General features: G+C 38.3%; 1 protein-coding gene across 1 annotated transcript in view; it reads right to left on the bottom strand.

The window, feature by feature from the left end:
* Positions 1-557: 557 nt before the first annotated feature.
* Positions 558-18135, bottom strand: part of SLC25A24 (solute carrier family 25 member 24) — a 55824-nt gene continuing 38246 nt past the window's right edge. Inside the window, exons 7-10 of the mRNA XM_007977769.3 lie at positions 15050-15157; positions 9998-10165; positions 4796-4946; positions 558-2592 (exon numbers count right to left, since the gene is read on the bottom strand). Of these exons, the coding sequence (XP_007975960.2) occupies positions 2408-2592; positions 4796-4946; positions 9998-10165; positions 15050-15157 (612 nt within the window). The 3' untranslated portion in view covers positions 558-2407. The remainder of the gene's footprint in view (positions 2593-4795; positions 4947-9997; positions 10166-15049; positions 15158-18135) is intronic.

Genomic DNA, 18135 nt, shown 5'->3' with positions numbered 1-18135 from the left:
ATCTCCTGACCTCGTGATCCGCCCGTCTCGGCCTCCCAAAGTGCTGGGATTACAGGGTTGAGCCACCGCATTCTGCAGTCTTATGTTTTAATTTTTAAGTCAAATTTTGCATTTGTAATCTGCATTATAAAATTTAAAAAAATTACTTACCAGTGAATTCAACTTAGAATTTTTTCCCCGCAATTTTAAGACAAACTGATACTCCACGGCAAGATGAGCCAGGCCAATCCTGTAGCTCTAGGTCCCCGTTGGTACTGTGAACCCCAGGGCTGTAACTCTAGTTGGTAAATGTGGAATTTTGATATCACAAAAAATATCATCTTGTGTCAAAATGCATCATACAGACAATATCTACAAAGGCTGCTCAGGAAGGGCCAAAATGTTTGGAAAGACTACATGGAGCCAGATGTAAAAAGCATGATTCAAACTGGTGCCAAACATCTAAGCTAGCTAAGCTGTAGGACACACTTTTTGCTTTATTTACAATTTTTTTTTTTAATTAGGAAACTGAGACTTAAGAATTTTCTCTAAAATAATAAAAACTGGAAAACAAGTAATTTTAGAAACAAATATATATTTTTGATAGAAACTGTAAGTAAATATTCAGTACTGTCAGAAATATACTATCTTCAACTCTCGGCTTTTTTCCAAAAGATACAGAATTATTTTTTGGAAAAGATACAAGATGTACAGACAAATCACATTCATACCTTACAAATGTTAAATAGGGAACAATTTAAATTCATAATGAACAATGAATATTTTCATATTTTCCAGAAGTTTGAAATTTCAAAAGTTAGCAAAATTATTCATTTCCATAATTTTTATGAGTAAAATTAGAAAGAGCTGATCATGTACCTTAATATTGTCACTTTATATATTACTCAAAAGTACAAATAACCCTTAAAGTAGAATCCCAGGCTTATCATATTATAAAAATACTAAGATATTTATCAAACATAACTAATATAAATGAAATTACATTTTTAAAAATGTTTCACAAACACCAGTCCATCTTTCTCTTTGGTTCAGAAAATAAAAGAGGTAGGTTCAAATAAAGAAAATGCCTATTACATCATTAGATTTTCATTAAAATGCTGGCAATTTATAACAGAAATTATTAGAAGTCAAATGAGTTTAAGAACTAAATTAAAAACTGATAATAACTTCAACTAGTAAATATTTTTCTATGTTCCAATCACACAAATAAGAAAAGATAGTTGACTACAAAAATGGTTTTAGTAAAATAAAAAAAAAATGCTCTCATTATTATAAATTAAGTCTCCTATATCATAACATGTTCCTAAAACTTGGGGCAAGAGAAAATATGAACGCATACGTTTACAAATTGGGCCTTTCATTTAAAAACAGGTATCTAATGTATAAGAGTAATACATACTACTATTAATATGTATCTCTCACCTTTATGCTGCCCAAATTGAGAACAGCAAGTTCAAAGATATTCAACAATGAGGGAGAAATAAGCACGCCATTTGCTCACAATCAACCCACTTCATGCAATTAAAAAAGAAATTTCAGGTTACTAAGATCGGTCCCAAGAAGTCTTCCTGACTAAAATGGAATCTGATTCAAAATGTAGGAAACAAAGGACAAAGGAAAACAAAGATGCTCTTCAGAAGCTGATATAAGTCAAAGGATTTCAATTCTTGCTGCTTTTCAAAGCAATGGCAGAATAAACAGAATCTTTCAAATAAGTTGTCTTGTGTTGATAATTTAACAGTAATACACTGAAAATTAGTGTATAACTCCAGGAACCAAATAACGGTACATGTAAAATGGAAAAGTGCCCACTGAAATAAATATAATTTCATCACTTCTCTTTAGAAATTCTACCACTGTGTTCACTCCTATTCAGCTGAGAGAAAAATAAGGACATAAACCCTACACTTATTTGGATGCTTTTGCTGTAAGGTATATTTTTAATGTAATGATTTTCTATTAATGGTTCTTCTACAAGGAAATTTAAAGAAATCTATAAAGACATTCAAAATATATAAAACAAGACATTTAAGTATAAAGGAACTGGCATAAACATGAACCACCCAAAATAAAGATTAACGATTTATAACTCTACCACACAAAACAAATTTTGTTCAAGCAAGTACATTTTCAGATTTCGGATTCAGGGCAGAGATTTGCAGGATTATTAAGAAAAGACAAAGTAAAATTGTGTGGCCTTTTCAAAACACATTAAAACTATGATTTTTAACATTTCTGTGTACATATAATTGAGCCCAAAACTTTGAAGTGACCATTGTTATCGTCTTCCCTTTTGTGAAAAAAATGCAGCTTCTTTTGCCATAGACTTGTTTCAATTCGAGGAGAAAAAGTCACTCCAGGGATTGTTGACAGTTTCAATTATCATGCTAAAGCAAAAAATGCAACATCATTTCTGGGTTACTCCTAAAGTTTGCTTCATATTTTCATAAACCACATAACTGATGCCTACAGCAGGGAGCACCTTCATGAAGTTTGGGGTGATGCCTCTGTAAAGTCCTGGTATTCCTTCTTTGGAAATGATTCGTCGAAAGAGGCCAACCATGTTCAGCTGTGGGGAGCCTTCTAACATGGCTAAAAAATAATAAAAGAAGAGAGTAATTTAATATTCAAGCAGGTTTCATTATTATTACAACAAACAATTATGATTCAGAATGATATTCTAGAATACAGTAAAAGGATAACATTTATTCCAAGGAGCCCAAGACAATATCCCTTTTATGATCCTCTTTGTATAGCACCTAACAGTGTGTGTCCTAACTATAAAAATGATGGTAATAATAGTTATTTATTAATTACTATGTTCTAAATACTGGGTTAATTACCTTCCATACCAATCCTGCAAGATAAATATTATATCAATTTTATAAGTGAGCAATTGGAGGCTTAGAAAGATGGAGAAATTTGTCCTAAAAATCCTAAGTAGAAAATGTTGGGGCTGAGATCCAATGGTCTGACTCCAAAGCTGGTATACTTTCCACCACCCCACACTGCTGCTATCTCCTTCTTACCAGACAAGCGCTGAAGAGAGAACAGGTAAATCCCAGGATGTAAGGGGAGTATGGAAGAAGCTCTGGGAAGCTTGGGGAAAGCACAAGGACCTGGGCCTTGGAAATGACCTCAACAAGCAACAAGAGAAAGCGAAATCCAGTGTTGCTGGCACAACCAAGACAATGGGAGGAGCACCATGTGCTATGGAGATGCACCTGATTGCCGTATGTGGTTATTACACAGATAGTGAATAAAGTAGGGCCAGATTATTAAAGGCTTTGAAATTCCCACTAAGAACTTTGGAACTGATACTGAAAGGCTGCAAAGATGTCTGAACAGATGTAAAATGATCAGACTTTGAGGTCAGAAATGACAATCTATCAGCCACAGACAATCTATCACCCATATCAGCCATGCAAAGGTCTGGATCGGAGCTGGCAGACAAGAGGGTTGGAATCAGACTGCATGTGTCTGATTTCCAGTCCCACTATTTACCACAGGTATAATCTTGTGGGAGTTACTTCATTTCTCTCTGCCCCAGCTGCTCATCTGAAAAATGGGGATAATATTAGTATTCCCATCCCCAAGATGGTTATGATGGTGAAATGAGAGAATACACAAGAAACGTGTAGTTCACTACTTTGTGTTTTTCTCTACAGCCATGACTGTCTCTCAGCTCCTCCAATACGCCATGTTGGTGCCTGCCTCAGTGTCTTCACACATGCTTTCCCTCAGCTGGAATGTTTTCTGCTCCCACTCCACTGGCCTGTGCCCACTCATCTTTCTAGTCTCAGCTTCACTGACAGCATTCTGCAGCTCCCAAGCTAGGTTATAGCTCCTTGCTCTGTGCTCCCCTAACAAATGGGGAGTTGGGTTAACCAGGTTGTTTACTTGCTGGACATACGTCTTCTCTACTCTACACTGGCGGGGCCACATCTGACTTGTTGACTGCTCTACCCCTAGCATCTGGCAGTGTCTAGAATGGGACAATGGCTCAGGGAGTATTTGCCAATTAATGACTGACTGGCTGGGGTTGCTGTGGCTGGCACTTGGAAGGGAGGTTGGGAATGGAGCTGTAGATGCCCAAGGTGTACTACTTAAGAAAACAATGGATAAGACTGACCAGGGAAAATATCAAAGAGAAAAGAAAGGCATTTGAATGCATACTTTAATAGACTTGGGATAGCAATAAAAGCAAGCAAATGGTAGCAGGGATCAATGGGCTGGCAGAACAACCAGGATGGTATAGTGTAATCAAAGCCAACCATGGAAACAGTGTCACAGTGAGGAGGAATCACAGATCAAAACTTGTAGGGTCCACACAACACTAAAAACTGATTCCAGCCACCGTTTACAAAGAATTTAACAAACCCAAGATGCTTTATTTATATTGTTGGTAATTCTCACAACACTGTACAATTTTCATTCCCATTAAAAACCCCAAGAAGTCTGAGGCAAGGATATGAACCCAAATCCATCAGATACCAAAGCTTATAATCTTAAAACGTGCATGTAACACAGTCAAAAAAATCTCACTCTGTTTATGTATAAGGCATATGTATGCACACAGTACATATGCAATGCTTCAGTCACATAAAAATTTCATGACGAGGGAGTATTCAGAAAAAGAATTTCTGAGAAGATTCCTTAAGGAGGCAATGATGAAAAAATGGTTGAGAAATACCGTCTTAAAACTACACTCTGCATCTTAGTAGAACTTGGAGTTCTAAAAGCATATTACTGGTGCAGCACTTTTATCAGTGTGGTTCTGTAATCAAAAATTCACCTTGAGCCTGCATGCGAGTTCTCACCAAAGCCAATGGGTAGCTGGCCAGCTGACCACAGGTGCTGGATAAGGCACCGCATCCCAGCAACACCATGACTCCAGGGTTCACAGAGTCTTTTGCAAAATTATCCAGCCAATAGGACTTCAAGAGCTGCCAGAGAAATAAAGAAGAAAAATAATTAACGAACTCTACAACTTCACTCAATGCAAACATTTTCACAGCTATTCTCAGCCTCATGACAAGCCCCATTTCTGCAGGATGGGGCCACACATTTGTAGAAGCTGCAGGCACTGTAGGAGGCAGCAGCTCTGTAGAGAGGTGGGAGGCCACTAGGGATGCAGAACACATGAGCTTTACACTGGTTACTCACATTCTTCTAAACAAACGTGAACTGCGTACCAAACGCTGCAGGATCTAAAGAACACCTCTTATGGTGAGTATTAATAAAACAATATAATTCTACTAATTGTATCTCATTTTACACTTTACATATATTTCATTTGGGCCTTACAAAAACTCTGACATAAATCTATTATTCTGATTTTATTCTGATTTATTCTGAAATGAGGAAAATTCATCTCAGCAGAGTTTTTGTTTGTTTTTTTGAGACGGAGTCTCACTCTTGTCACTCAGGCTGTAGTGCAGTGGCCCAATCTCAGCTCACTGCAACCTCTGCCTCCTAGGTTCAAGCGATTCTTCTGCCTCAGCCTCCTGAGTAGCTTGGATTACAGGCGTCCACCACCACACCCAGTTAATTTTTGTACTGTTAGTAGAGACGGGGTTTCACCATGTTGGCCAGGCTGATCTCAAACTCCTGACCTCAGGTGATCCGCCCGCCTTGGCCCCCCAAAGTGCTGAGACTATAGGCGTGAGCCACCACACCAGGCCCAGAGTTTTTAAAGAAGGACTCAGAACCAGGCGTGCTAATCAAAAGGCCATACTTTATCCCCTATTACTCGAGATCTCTGTATTTCATTAGAAGTCAATAATTAGGAGAAACTGCATAAAATATATATGATAATCAACTTTTAAAACATAAGCTATTTTAAATATAAAATACATGTTAATTGTTATATAACTAGTTTAATTTTTTTAATCCTGTAAGATTAAAAATTTTAAATCCTACAGGATTAAAAAATTATCTCAATTGATTAAAAAAATCCACTGAGTGCATTTCTCAAGGGAAATCTTGCAGGTTAGAAGGAAATGGAATGTTATATTCTATGTTTTGAAACTTAAAAAAACTGCCAAACAAAAATATTGTATGGGCAAAACTGTCCTTCAAAAAATGAGAAATTAAGACTGTCCCTGACAAAAGCTGATACAGCTTATCACGACTAGACCAGCCCTACAAGAAAGGCTAAAAGGAGAAACAAAAGGATGATAAATAACACAAAACCATATGAAAACATGAAACTCTATGGTAAAGGTCAATATTTAGAATATTATAAAATCCTATAGTGTTGTAATGAAGGTATATAAATAACTTTAAAATCTATTTCAAAAAAAATTTAAACAGAATTTAAAGAAGAAAAGCAAAAAAAGTAACTATAAATCTATGTTAAGGATATACAATATCAAAAGACATAAAGTTAGTGGGGAGGAGGTGAAAGATGTAAAGAAACAGAGTTTTCTATACCACTGAAGTTAAGTTGTAAACAGTTTAAAATAAGTTGCTATAACTTTAGTATGTTTTATGTAGTTGCAATGGTAACCACAAAAATAGCATCTACAGAATGCACACAAAGGGAAAAGAGAAGGGAATCAAAACATATCACTACAAAAAAAGAAAAAAAAATTCAACAAAACACAAAAGAAGCCAAGAAGAGAGGAAAGGAAAGAAATAAAAGCTACAGGACAAAGACAAAAGGCAGCTGGCCAAATGACAACAGTAAGTCCTTCCCTATCACTAACTGCTTTAAACGTAAATGGATTAAATCCCCCAATTAAAAGATACAAATTGCTGAGTGAATAACACATACAGAATCAACTATACCTTATCTATGAGACTCACTTTAGATCTAAGGACACACATAAGCTGAAAGTGAAAGGATGGAAAAAGATATTCCATAAAAACGGGAACCCAAAGAGAGCAGGGTGGCCATAATTACATCTGACAAAATAGACTTTAAGACAAACTGTCACAAGAGACAAAGATGGACATTACATCATGATAAATGGGTCATGTTACCAGGAAGAAATAATAATTATAACTATATATGGACCGAATATTACATTCCTACATATATGAAGCAAACATTTATAGAACTGAAGGGAGGAATAAACAGCAACACAGTAATAGTAGGAGACTTCACAACCCCACTTAATGGTATTGGGGAGGACACGGACAAATTGGAATCTTGGTGTACATTGATAGAAATGTTAAAAAACAAAAAGGTCTAGTCACTGTGGAAAATGACATGGAGGTTCCTCAAAAACTTAAAAATAGAATTACCGGCCGGGCGCGGTGGCTCAAGCCTGTAATCCCAGCACTTTGGGAGGCCGAGGCGGGCGGATCACTAGGTCAGGAGATCGAGACCATCCTGGCTAACACAGTGAAACCCCGTCTCTACTAAAAAATACAAAAAAAATAGCCGGGCGAGGTGGTGGGCGCCTGTAGTCCCAGCTACTCGGGAGGCTGAGGCAGGAGAATGGCGAAAACCCGGGAGGCGGAGCTTGCAGTGAGCTGAGATCCGGCCACTGCACTCCAGCCTGGGCGACAGAGCGAGACTCCGTCTCAAAAAAAAAAAAAAAAAAAAAAAAAAAATAGAATTACCATCTGACCCAGAAATTCCACTTCGGAGTATATGTCAAAAAGAACTGAAAACAGTATCTTGAAGAAATATTTGCACAACCATGTTCACTGCAGCACTATTCACAATAGCCAAGATGTAGAAACAACCCAAATGTCCATCAACAGATAAATAAAGAAAATGTGATATATATATACCCAATATTATCCAACCTCAAAACCAAAAAATATTATCCAACCTCAAAACCAAAAAAATCCTGTCATATGCTATTGCTATCACATGGATGAATCTTGAGGAAATTATGTTACATGAAATAAGCCAGTCACAGAAACAGAAATGCCACATGATTTCACTTACACAAGGTATTTAATGTAGTCAAACTCATAAAACGAGAAAGTAGGTTACACAGCGCTGGGGTGAAGGGGAAATTGGGAGCTGTTGTTTAATGACTATAGAGTTTAAGTTTTGCTAGGTGAAAAAATTCTACAGATCTGTTGCACAACAAACCACAAACAGTTAACACTTACTGTACCATATATCTAAAAATAGTTAAAATTGTAAACTTTGTTATGTGTTTTTAATCATAATTTTTTTAAAAACTCAGCACAAGAAGTCCTAAACCATGATACCACCTCACACCTAAGAGGATGGCTATAATAAAAATAAGCTTTTTAAAAATGGAAATTAAGTGTTAGTAAGGACGTGGAAAAACTGGAACTTTTGTATGTTGCTGGTGAGAATGTAAATGGTGCCGCCACTGTGGAAAACAGTCTGATAGTTCCTAAAAGCTGAACACAGAATAACCACATGACTCAGAAATTCCATTCCAAGATATATACCGAAAGGAATTGAAGGCATAGACTCGAACAGATATGCAGATGCCAATGTTCACTGCAGCATGATTCACAATATTGAAAAAGTAGAAACAATCTAAATGTTCTTCAGATGAAGGACTAAACAAAATGTGATATATACACATAACGGAATATTACTCAGCCATGAAAAGAAACGAAGTTCTGATACATGCTACAACATGAACAAACCTTAAAGACATTATGCTGAGAGTAATAAATCAGACACAAAAAGAAAAATACTGTATGATTCTACTTATAAGATATCTTGAGTGGGGAAATTCCTAGACATAGAAAGCAGATTAGAGGTTATCAAAGGTTTGAGTTAGGGAGGGTAGGAAGTTATTGCTTAAAGCTTAAGGTGTTTCTGTTTGGAGTGAGGAAAAGGATTTGGAAATAGATAGTGTTGATGGTTGCACAATATTGTGAATGTAATTAACGCCACTGAATTGTATACTTACAATGAGTAAAATGGTAAATTTTACGTTTTATCGTAATTTTTAAAAATTATGTAAGAAGCCAGATGCAGTGGTTCACGCCTGTAATCCCAGCACTTTGGGAGGCCGAGGTGGGCGGATCACGAGGTCAGGAGATCAAGACCATCCTGGCTAACGCGGTGAAACTCCATCTCTACTAAAAGTACAAAAAACTGGCTGGGCGTGGTGGCGGGCGCCTGTAGTCCCAGCTACTCGAGAGGCTGAGGCAGGAGAATGGTGTGAACCCAGGAGACGGAGCTTGTAGTGAGCCGAGATCACGCCATTGCACTCCAGCCTGGGCAACAGAGCAAGACTCCGTCTCAAAAAAAAAAAAAAATATGTAAGAGGCCAAAAACGATTTGCTTGTATACTTCAAATAAGTGAAATGTAAGGAATATGAAGTAAATCTCAATAAAGCTCTTAAAAAAAAAAAAGTCGAGTCTTCTTTTCATTATACATTACACTCTTCCTCTATGCTGTAGCTTAGGTCCCATCCTAACATGCACCCTGGCTCATGTCTACCGCAGCACAGCTAACCACACTAGGTTTTAGTTGTTTGTTTGTCTCCCCCACCAGACCTTCAGTTTCTTCAAGGCACACACTGAGTCCTTTGAATCCCCAGATCCAGTGTCTAACCCAGAGGTTTGTATAGTGTGTGCTCAATAAATGTTTGTGAGATTCATAAATTATTAAATGATTTAGATTACAGGGTTGATCCAAGATTTGTATTCTTCAGTACAAGAAATGAAACTGTATTACTCACGTTAGTCACATTAATCACTTGGCTTAATGTCAGATTTTTGCAAATCCAAAACAAAGGAATTTATTGGCTTTTTTTGTCTTCCCTGAAAACAATCTCTACACCCACCTTTTAAGGTGAACAACTATACCTAACTTTGAGTCTACTCTTCATTAATAAAAGCAATTGCCAAGAAAATCTAATACAAAAGTGGCCCTATGTACATTCACACTCAAGTTACTTGAAAGTTCAAATAACATATACTTGAATTTACTTCTGGTCACAAACTGTTTTATGGTATATGTCTACTTCACATAAAGTACAATTCTAACAAGAGCTATTTAACTGCATTTTCAGATTCAAAAGATTTCTATAAACTCACCTCATACACAGCAAGATCTATGCCTGCATAAGGTATGATACCTAATAAATTGGGAACATAACCTTTGTAAAAAGCTCCCAAGCCTTCATGTTTCAAAATCTTCTTGGCACAATCATATATTCCAGAGTATTGCCCAGTTTTGCCTACAGCCAGCCTGGTTTTCATAACCTGGATATAAAAAAAATAACAAAATATTATTGTTCATATTAACTCTATCATCACAGAATTCAAACGAAGTAATTTTACACGGATCAAATACCTAGCACATATTGTCACTCAAAAGACTGTACAGTTTGTTGATACATTCTCCTTCATGTATTACCTCTATTGAGGGGCTAAGACCACAGGCAGAGACACCCGTTTACTGCAAGGAGGATCTGGTGAAGGAAGTGACCAAGGAAATGGAGGCAAGATAATCTGTTGATGCCTTAACAAAACTGACCAGTGACCACCTGCGTCTGGAAGGTGAGGGAAATGGTAGTATAAAGGATAACCCCAGTGTTTCTAGCTTGGAACACAGGATGGGGCAGTGGGGAGTTGGGAAGGTGATACTATTAATTGATATGGAAGATATAAGGGGAAAAATAGGTATTAAGATTTTTGTTGAGAGGTGTGCGGAGTAATATAAACAATCATATTAAGATCCTTGGAAAAAAAGCTATATTAGCATGCATACCACATATCGGTGAAAATCGTGTTTATCTTGCTTAAGTCTTATCAGTTACTAAAAAACCCTCTGCTATATCAGTAAATTCCACATCTACAATATTATTTTTTTGCTATAAAGCAGTAGTTGGAAAACTTTTCCTGTAAAGACTAAATAGTAAAATATTTGTCATTGCAAGCGTAAAATATTAGGTCTCGGTTGTACATTCTTTTTGTTTTCTTTTGTTTTTGCCTGCTTTCTAAAAATTATACTTTAAGTTCTGGGATACATGTGCAGAACGTGCAGGTTTGTTACAGAAGTGTACATGTGCCATGGTGGTTTGCTGCACCCATCAACCCGTCATCTACATTAGGTATTTCTCCTAATACTATCCCTCCCCTAGGCCCCCACTCCCAACAGGCCCCAGTGTGTAATGTTCCCCTCCCTGTCTCCACGTGTTCTCATTGTTCAGCTCCCAGTTACAAGTGAGTACGTGTGGTGTTTGGATTTCTGTTCCTGTGTTAGTTTGCTGAGAATGATGGCTTCCAGCTTCATCCATGTCCCTACAAAGGCCATGAACTCATCCTTTTTTTACGGCTGCATAGTATTCCATGGTGTATATGTGCCACATTTTCTTTATCTAGTGTATCATTGATGGGCATTGGGTTGGTTCCAAGTCTTTGCTATCATGAATAGTGCTGCAATAAACATACGTGTGCACGTCTTTACAGTAGAATAATTTATGATTCTTTGAATATATAACCAGTAATGGGATTGCTGGGTCAAATGGTATTTCTGGTTCTAGATCCTTGAGGAATTGCCACACTGTCTTCCACAATGATTGAACTAATTTACACTCCCACCAACAGTGTAAAAGCATTCCTATTTCTCCCTATCTTTGCCAGCATCTGTTGTTTCCTGACTTTTTAACTAACTGGTGTGAGATGGTATGTCATTGTGGTTTTGATTTGCATTTATCTAACAACCAGGGATGATGAGCCTTTTCTCATATGTTTGTTGGCTGCATAGAGGTCTTCTTATGAGAAGTGTCTGTTCATATCCTTCACCCACTTTTTGATGGGGTTTTTTTTTTCTTGTAAATTTGTTTAAGTTCCTTATAAATTCTGGATATTAGCCCTCTGTCAGATGGATAGATTGCAAAATTTTTCTCCCATTCTGTAGGTTGCTGGTTCACTCTGATGATAGTTTCTTTTGCTGTGCACAAGATATTTAGTTTAATTAGATCCCATTTGTCAACTTTTGCTTTTGTTGCCATTGCTTTTTGTGATTTAGTCAAAAAGTCTTTATCCATGCCTATGTCCTGAATGGTATTGCCTAGGTTTTTTTCTAGGGTTTTTTATAGTTTTAGGTCTTATGTTTAAGACTTTAATCCATCTTGAGTTAATTTTTGTATAAGGTGTAAGGAAGGGGTCCAGTTTCAGTTTTCTGCATATGGCTAGCCAGTTTTCCCAACACCATTTATTAAATAAGGAATCCTTTCCCTATTGTTTTTGTCAAAGATCAGATGGTTGTAGATGTGTGGCATTATTTCTTAGGCCTCTGTTCTGTTCCATTGGTCTATATATCTGTTTTGGTACCAGTACCATGTTGTTTTGGTTACTGTAGCCTTGTAGTATGCTTGAAGTCAGGTAGCGTGATGCCTCCAGCTTCGTTCTTTCTGCTTAGGATTGTCTTGGCTATATGGGCTCTTTTCTGGTTTCATATAAAATTTAAAGTAGTTTTTTCTAATTCTGTGAAGAAAGTCAGTGTTAGCTTGATGGGGATATCATTGAATCTATAAATGTCTTTGGGCAGTATGGCCATTTTCATGATATTGATTCTTCCTATCCATGAGCATGGAATGTTTTTCCATTTGTTTGTGTTCTCTCTTATTTCCTTGAGCAGTGGTTTGTAGTTCTCCTTGAATAGGTGCTTCACATCCCTTGTAAGTTGTATTCTGAGGTATTTTATTCTCTTTGTAGCAACTGTGAATGGTAGTTCACTTGTGATTTGGGTGTTTGTCTATCATTGTTGTATAGCAATGCTTGTTATTTTTTCACATTGATTCTGTACCCTCAGACTTTGCTTGAAGTTGCTTATCAGCTTAAGGAGATTTGGGGCTGAGATGAGGAGGTTTTCTAAATATACAATTATGTCATCTGCAAAGAGAGACAATTTGACTTTCTCTCTTCCTATTTGAATACCTTCTATTTCTTTCTCCTGCCTGATTGCCCTGGCCAGAACTTCCAATACTATGTTGAATAGGAGTAGTGAGAGAGGACATCCTTGTCTTGTGCCGCTTTTCAAAGGGAATGCTTCCAGCTTTTGCCCATTCAGTATGATATTGCCTGTGGGTTTGTCATAAATAGCTTTCATTATTTTGTTATACATTCCATCAACATCTAGTTTATTGAGAGTTTTTAGCATAAAGAGGTGTTGAATTTTATTGAAGGCCTTTTCTGCATCTATTGAGATAATCATGTGGTTTTTGTCACTGGTTCTGTTTATTGATGAATTCTGTTATATTGATTTGCATGTTGAACCATCCTTGCATCCCAGGGATGAAGCTGACTTGATAGTGGTGAATAAGCTTTTTGATGTGCTGCTGAATTCAGTTTGCTGGTATTTTATTGAGGATTTTTACATTGATGTTCATCAGGGATATTGGCCTGAAAAAAATTTTTTTTTTTTTTTTTTGAGACGGAGTCTCGCTTTGTCACCTAGGCTGGAGTGCAGTGGTACCATCTCAGCTCACTGCAAGCTCCGCCTCCTGGGTTCATGCCATTCTCCTGCCTCAGCCTCCGAGTAGCTGGGACTACAGGCACACACCACCACGCCCGGCTAATTTTTTGTATTTTTAGTAGAGATGGGGTTTCACCGTGTTAGCCAGGATGGTCTCGATCTCCTGACCTCGTGATCCGCCCGCCTTGGCCTCCCAAAGTGCTGGGATTACAGGCGTGAGCCACCGCGCCCGGTGAAAATTTCTTCTTTGGTTGTGTCTCTGCCAGGTTTTGGTATCAGAATGATGCTGCCCTCATAAAATGAGTTAGGGAGGAGTCCCTCTTTTTCTATTGTTTGGAATAATTTCAGAAGGAATGGTATCAGCTCCTCTTTGTACCTCTGGTAGAATTCGGCTGTGAATGTGTCTGGTCCTGGGCTCTTTTTGGTTGATAGGCTATTAATTACTGCTTCAATTTCAGAACATGTTATTGGTCTATGCAGGGATTCTGTTTCTTTCTGGTTTAGTCTTGGGAGGGTGTACGTGTCCAGGAATTTATCCATTTCTTCTAGATTTTCTAGTTTATTTGCATAGAGGTGTTTATAGTATTCTCTGACGTTAGTTTGTATGGGCTCAGTGGTGATATCCCCTTTATCATTTTTATTGTGTCCATTTGATTCTCCTCTCTTTTCTTCTTTATTATTTTGGCTAGTGGTCTATCTATTTTGTTAATCTTTTCATAAAACCAGCTCCTGGATTAATTGATTTCTTGAAGGGTTTTTTGTGTCTCTATCTCCTTCAGTTCTGCTCTGATCTTAGTTATTTCTTGTCTTCTGCTGTCTTTTGAATTTGTTTGCTCTTGCTTCTCTAGTTCTTTTAATTGTGATTTTAGCATGTCAACTTTAGATCTTTCTCGCTTTATCCTGTGTTGCACACTTTTTAAAATGTAAAAAAGCATTCTTAGCTCAAGGACTGTACAAAACAGCCCGTAGGTCTGTGTTTTGCCAACCTATGCAATAATGAAAGGATGTCTAATTAGGATACCACCATATAATCAAATCCTGAGATTCCATTATTACATTTATCACACAGAAACTCTTTGGACAGGAGTGAGAATTATACTTCTCACCAACACAGTGTCAGCCAGCCTCTAATGTGACCCCCAATGATATTTGTCTCCTGGTATTCACATCATTATACCATCCCCTCCCACACTCTACCAGGGTTGGTCTGTATGATCAACAGAATACAGCAGAAAAGGCAAAAGATACCAGCTTTCATCTTGGGCACTCTCTCCCTTTCTTTCTGTTGGATCACTGACTATAGAGAAGCCAGCTACTGTGTTCTGAGGATACTCAGGCAGTCTACAGAAAGGCTCATGTGGTAAGGAACTGATGTTTCCAGCCCATAGCCAGTGAGGCCTGGCAGCAACCACATGAATGAGCTTAGAATCCGCCCCCAGCCGAGCCTCCAGGTGACTGCAGCACTGACTACCATCTTGACTATGGGCTGTGAAAAACCCTGAGCCAGAGGCACCCAGCTAAGCTGCTCCCAGATTCCTGACCCATAGAAACTCCGCAATGATAAATACTTGTTTTAAACTGTTGATTTTGGGATAACTTGTTAGAGAGCAATAGACAACCAACACGAACACCATCACACAGTCAGACTTCACAATGGTACTCACCTCCATTGGATATATAAAAGTCTGTGCAGTTGCTCCAGCCATGGAACCAGAAATAAATCTCTCAAATGTTCCGATTTTTTGTCCTTCTTCAGTAAGTAACTTCTTGTACTGTATAAATAAGTTTTAAAATGCACATTACTACCTGCCGTGGACTGAGCTGCGCCCCCACCAAACTCATATGTTGAAGCCGTAACCTCCCATGTGATGGCGTTAGGAGATGAGGCTTCTGGATTAGGGTTATGAGGTCATGAGGATGGAGCCCTCATGAAAGGATCAGTGTTCTTGTAAGAGCAGACACCAGAGGGCTCACTCTCTCTCTCCCTCCCCTCACATGTGCACCAAAAAAGACCATGTGAGCACACACCAGCTGTCTATAAGCTGGAAAGAAAACCTCACTAGAAATCAAACTGGTTTGGCCCTTGATCTTAGGCATTCTAGCTTCTGAAACTGTGAGAAATGAATTTCCTCTGTTGATTCCACACACTCTGTGATATTTTATGGCAGCCCACACCAACTAGACAATCCTAGAATACCAATCAGCTCCTAGAAATCAATAAATTGACAAATGTGATGATGTGTCTTGAAATGTATATACTACATTAATAATACGTAGCAGAAGAGTAAGGCCTAAATGCTACTACACGCAGTTACTGGACAGTGGTTTTCAAGTCAGATTTCTATGGAATACAGATATCTCCCAGGTTGGACCAAGTTGAAGGACCAAGTCCTTTGCTGAAACAGCATAACAGCATTCTTCCCCAGACGTACAGAAAATACAAGGTTAATCAAGTTTTCACAGTGTTTGGATAGTTTCCCCACAGTTTTTAAAAGATGAGTTTATTTCCACCAGCACAAATAAAACGAATAAATAGGTGACAAACACATATTAACACAACAATTTATAAAAACAATTTTTGCAGGTAATACATAGAATTATACTAACCTATCAAGCCCAGCATCTCCCTGGCTATCAGTACTAAAGTGACCCAACATAGCTAACTGGACCAAGGGTGGAAATATGACCCCAATACAGCCAAAATAGTGACTGGCCAGGATATTAATATCATGGGATTGAGAGTCAGGCAGACCTGGGCTGGAACCCAGGCTAGACTGCAATGGTGTGATCTCAGCTCACTGCAACCTCTGCCTCTCGAGCTCAAGTGATCCTCCCACCTCAGCCTCCAGAGTACAGGCACACACCCCCAAGCCCAACTAATTTTTATATTTTTTGTAGAAATGGGGTTTTGCCATGTTGCCCAGGCTGGTCTTGAACTCCTGGGCTCAAGCAAACTACCTCTCAAAGTGCTGGGATTAGAGGCGTGAGCCACCACGCCCAGCTTCCCTTCATCTTAATGGCTTGAGATTGAGGCAAATTGAGCTCAAATTCCAGTCCGGCAGTTCTGTCTTTTCATTTACTTAATAAGAGTTTCCTGGCACTGGGCAAGGTGCTAGGAATACAAGTAGCTACTACCTAAGGAAGCTCACAGTCTCACCAAGAAGGTAAGTGCAGAGAACATCAGAATTCAGTGTGAAATAACAAAAGGAAATTAAAACAGAAACATTCCCAGAGGAACTAACTCCTGAGTAAGGTACTAAAGGACATTCCCCACCATATGACATATAGAAAGAGGAAGGGTGTGTGTGTGTTGCTGAAGCAGGGTCAGGAGACAGGGAGTAGCAGAAAGATGATGTGCATGGTGGGTATGTTGAGTGTGAGGCACTCCTGGGACATGCAAGCAGAGACGCTGAGACACACAGTACACAGGTAGATCTACGGTGTTGAGATAAAGAGAAAGATATTGGAGTGGAATGCAGTCAGTACAGAGATGGCAGCTGAAACCATGAGAACACTATCCCACGCTACCACGCTGTCAATGATACAATGACACTACTATGGTAATGACAACCCATAGAGAACACAGCTTTACCCCAAACTGATGATGTGTTTGACAGAGCTACACACCAGGTTGAAAAGATCTTTTTCTTAGTTTCCTGAAGTACTAGCTATTCAATGAACAAAACCTATCTGAATCTAAAAGTGAGCTAGTTACATACTCTGGGAAATTTGAGAATATATACAGCCTATTTACCCTGAAGTAATTTAGAACCCATGGAGAAAACAATGGGTTTTCCATCATCCAATGAAAAATGGGATATTCTGCAATTCAGCACTCAAGGGAGGCTAGACAGGGGAGGAACTGGTTTTGGCTGAGATGCTTAGGATATGCTTCTCACAGGAAGGCGGCTTTTAGAGAGCCCCGAGGGATGAATGGACCTTCAGCAGGACAGGAGAAAGCGGCACCATAGGCCCAGAGCCCATAAGAACACTACACTACACTGTGTAGACAGCTTTCTCTTGATGTCTAAGAAAGTTAGTGTGCAGAAATCACAATACTATAAAGAGGTCTTAGGAAGGAGCTTGGGTGGACAGAAGCAGAGGATGCCTGCTGGTGGTATCCAAGGTAAGAATCTGACAAATGACATAAAGTAAAATATGCATATTTGTTTGTAATAGCCCTGGACTTTCAAAAATACTAAACTTCTTGCATACTGAAATAACTGCATTGGGTATTTGTTTATTTTAGGCTCTGGCTTTCCTGTCATAAAATCCAAGTATGAAGTCAGAATAACCTAAGGGTATCTCAAACATTAGCCCTTAATAATCATGATTTGAATCTTCAAACCTTCACATAAGGAAAATAACCCTCCCAAGGATACGTTCTCATTAAAATCCTGGAGACTAGATTCTTTTTTTTTTTTTTTTTTTTTTTTTTTTTTTTTTTGCTTCTCTATTTCCTAGGCAAAGAAAAAGGATACCATAATCTTCTCAAGAGTATTCTGTTGCTCAAGAACAAAACACTCTCCAGAAGAATCTAAAATCTACATGGAATAATACAAAAACTATGGGGGTGGGGAGTTGAATTTCAAGGCCCTTACAGTCCTTGATAAACAACGATGGAATAAATAATGGAAAAAGTAATCTGTGGCTGCTCAACTAGACAGTTCTGCCAACGACCATAAAGAGAACCCAAACTCTAAAACTTACCTCTGTACTTCCCCTTTACATTGAGTTAGGCTGAAGCAAT

Source organism: Chlorocebus sabaeus, chromosome 20, assembly GCF_047675955.1.
Source record: "Chlorocebus sabaeus isolate Y175 chromosome 20, mChlSab1.0.hap1, whole genome shotgun sequence".
Lineage (NCBI taxonomy): Eukaryota > Metazoa > Chordata > Mammalia > Primates > Cercopithecidae > Chlorocebus > Chlorocebus sabaeus.
This window is presented reverse-complemented; position numbering and strand designations above follow the sequence as displayed.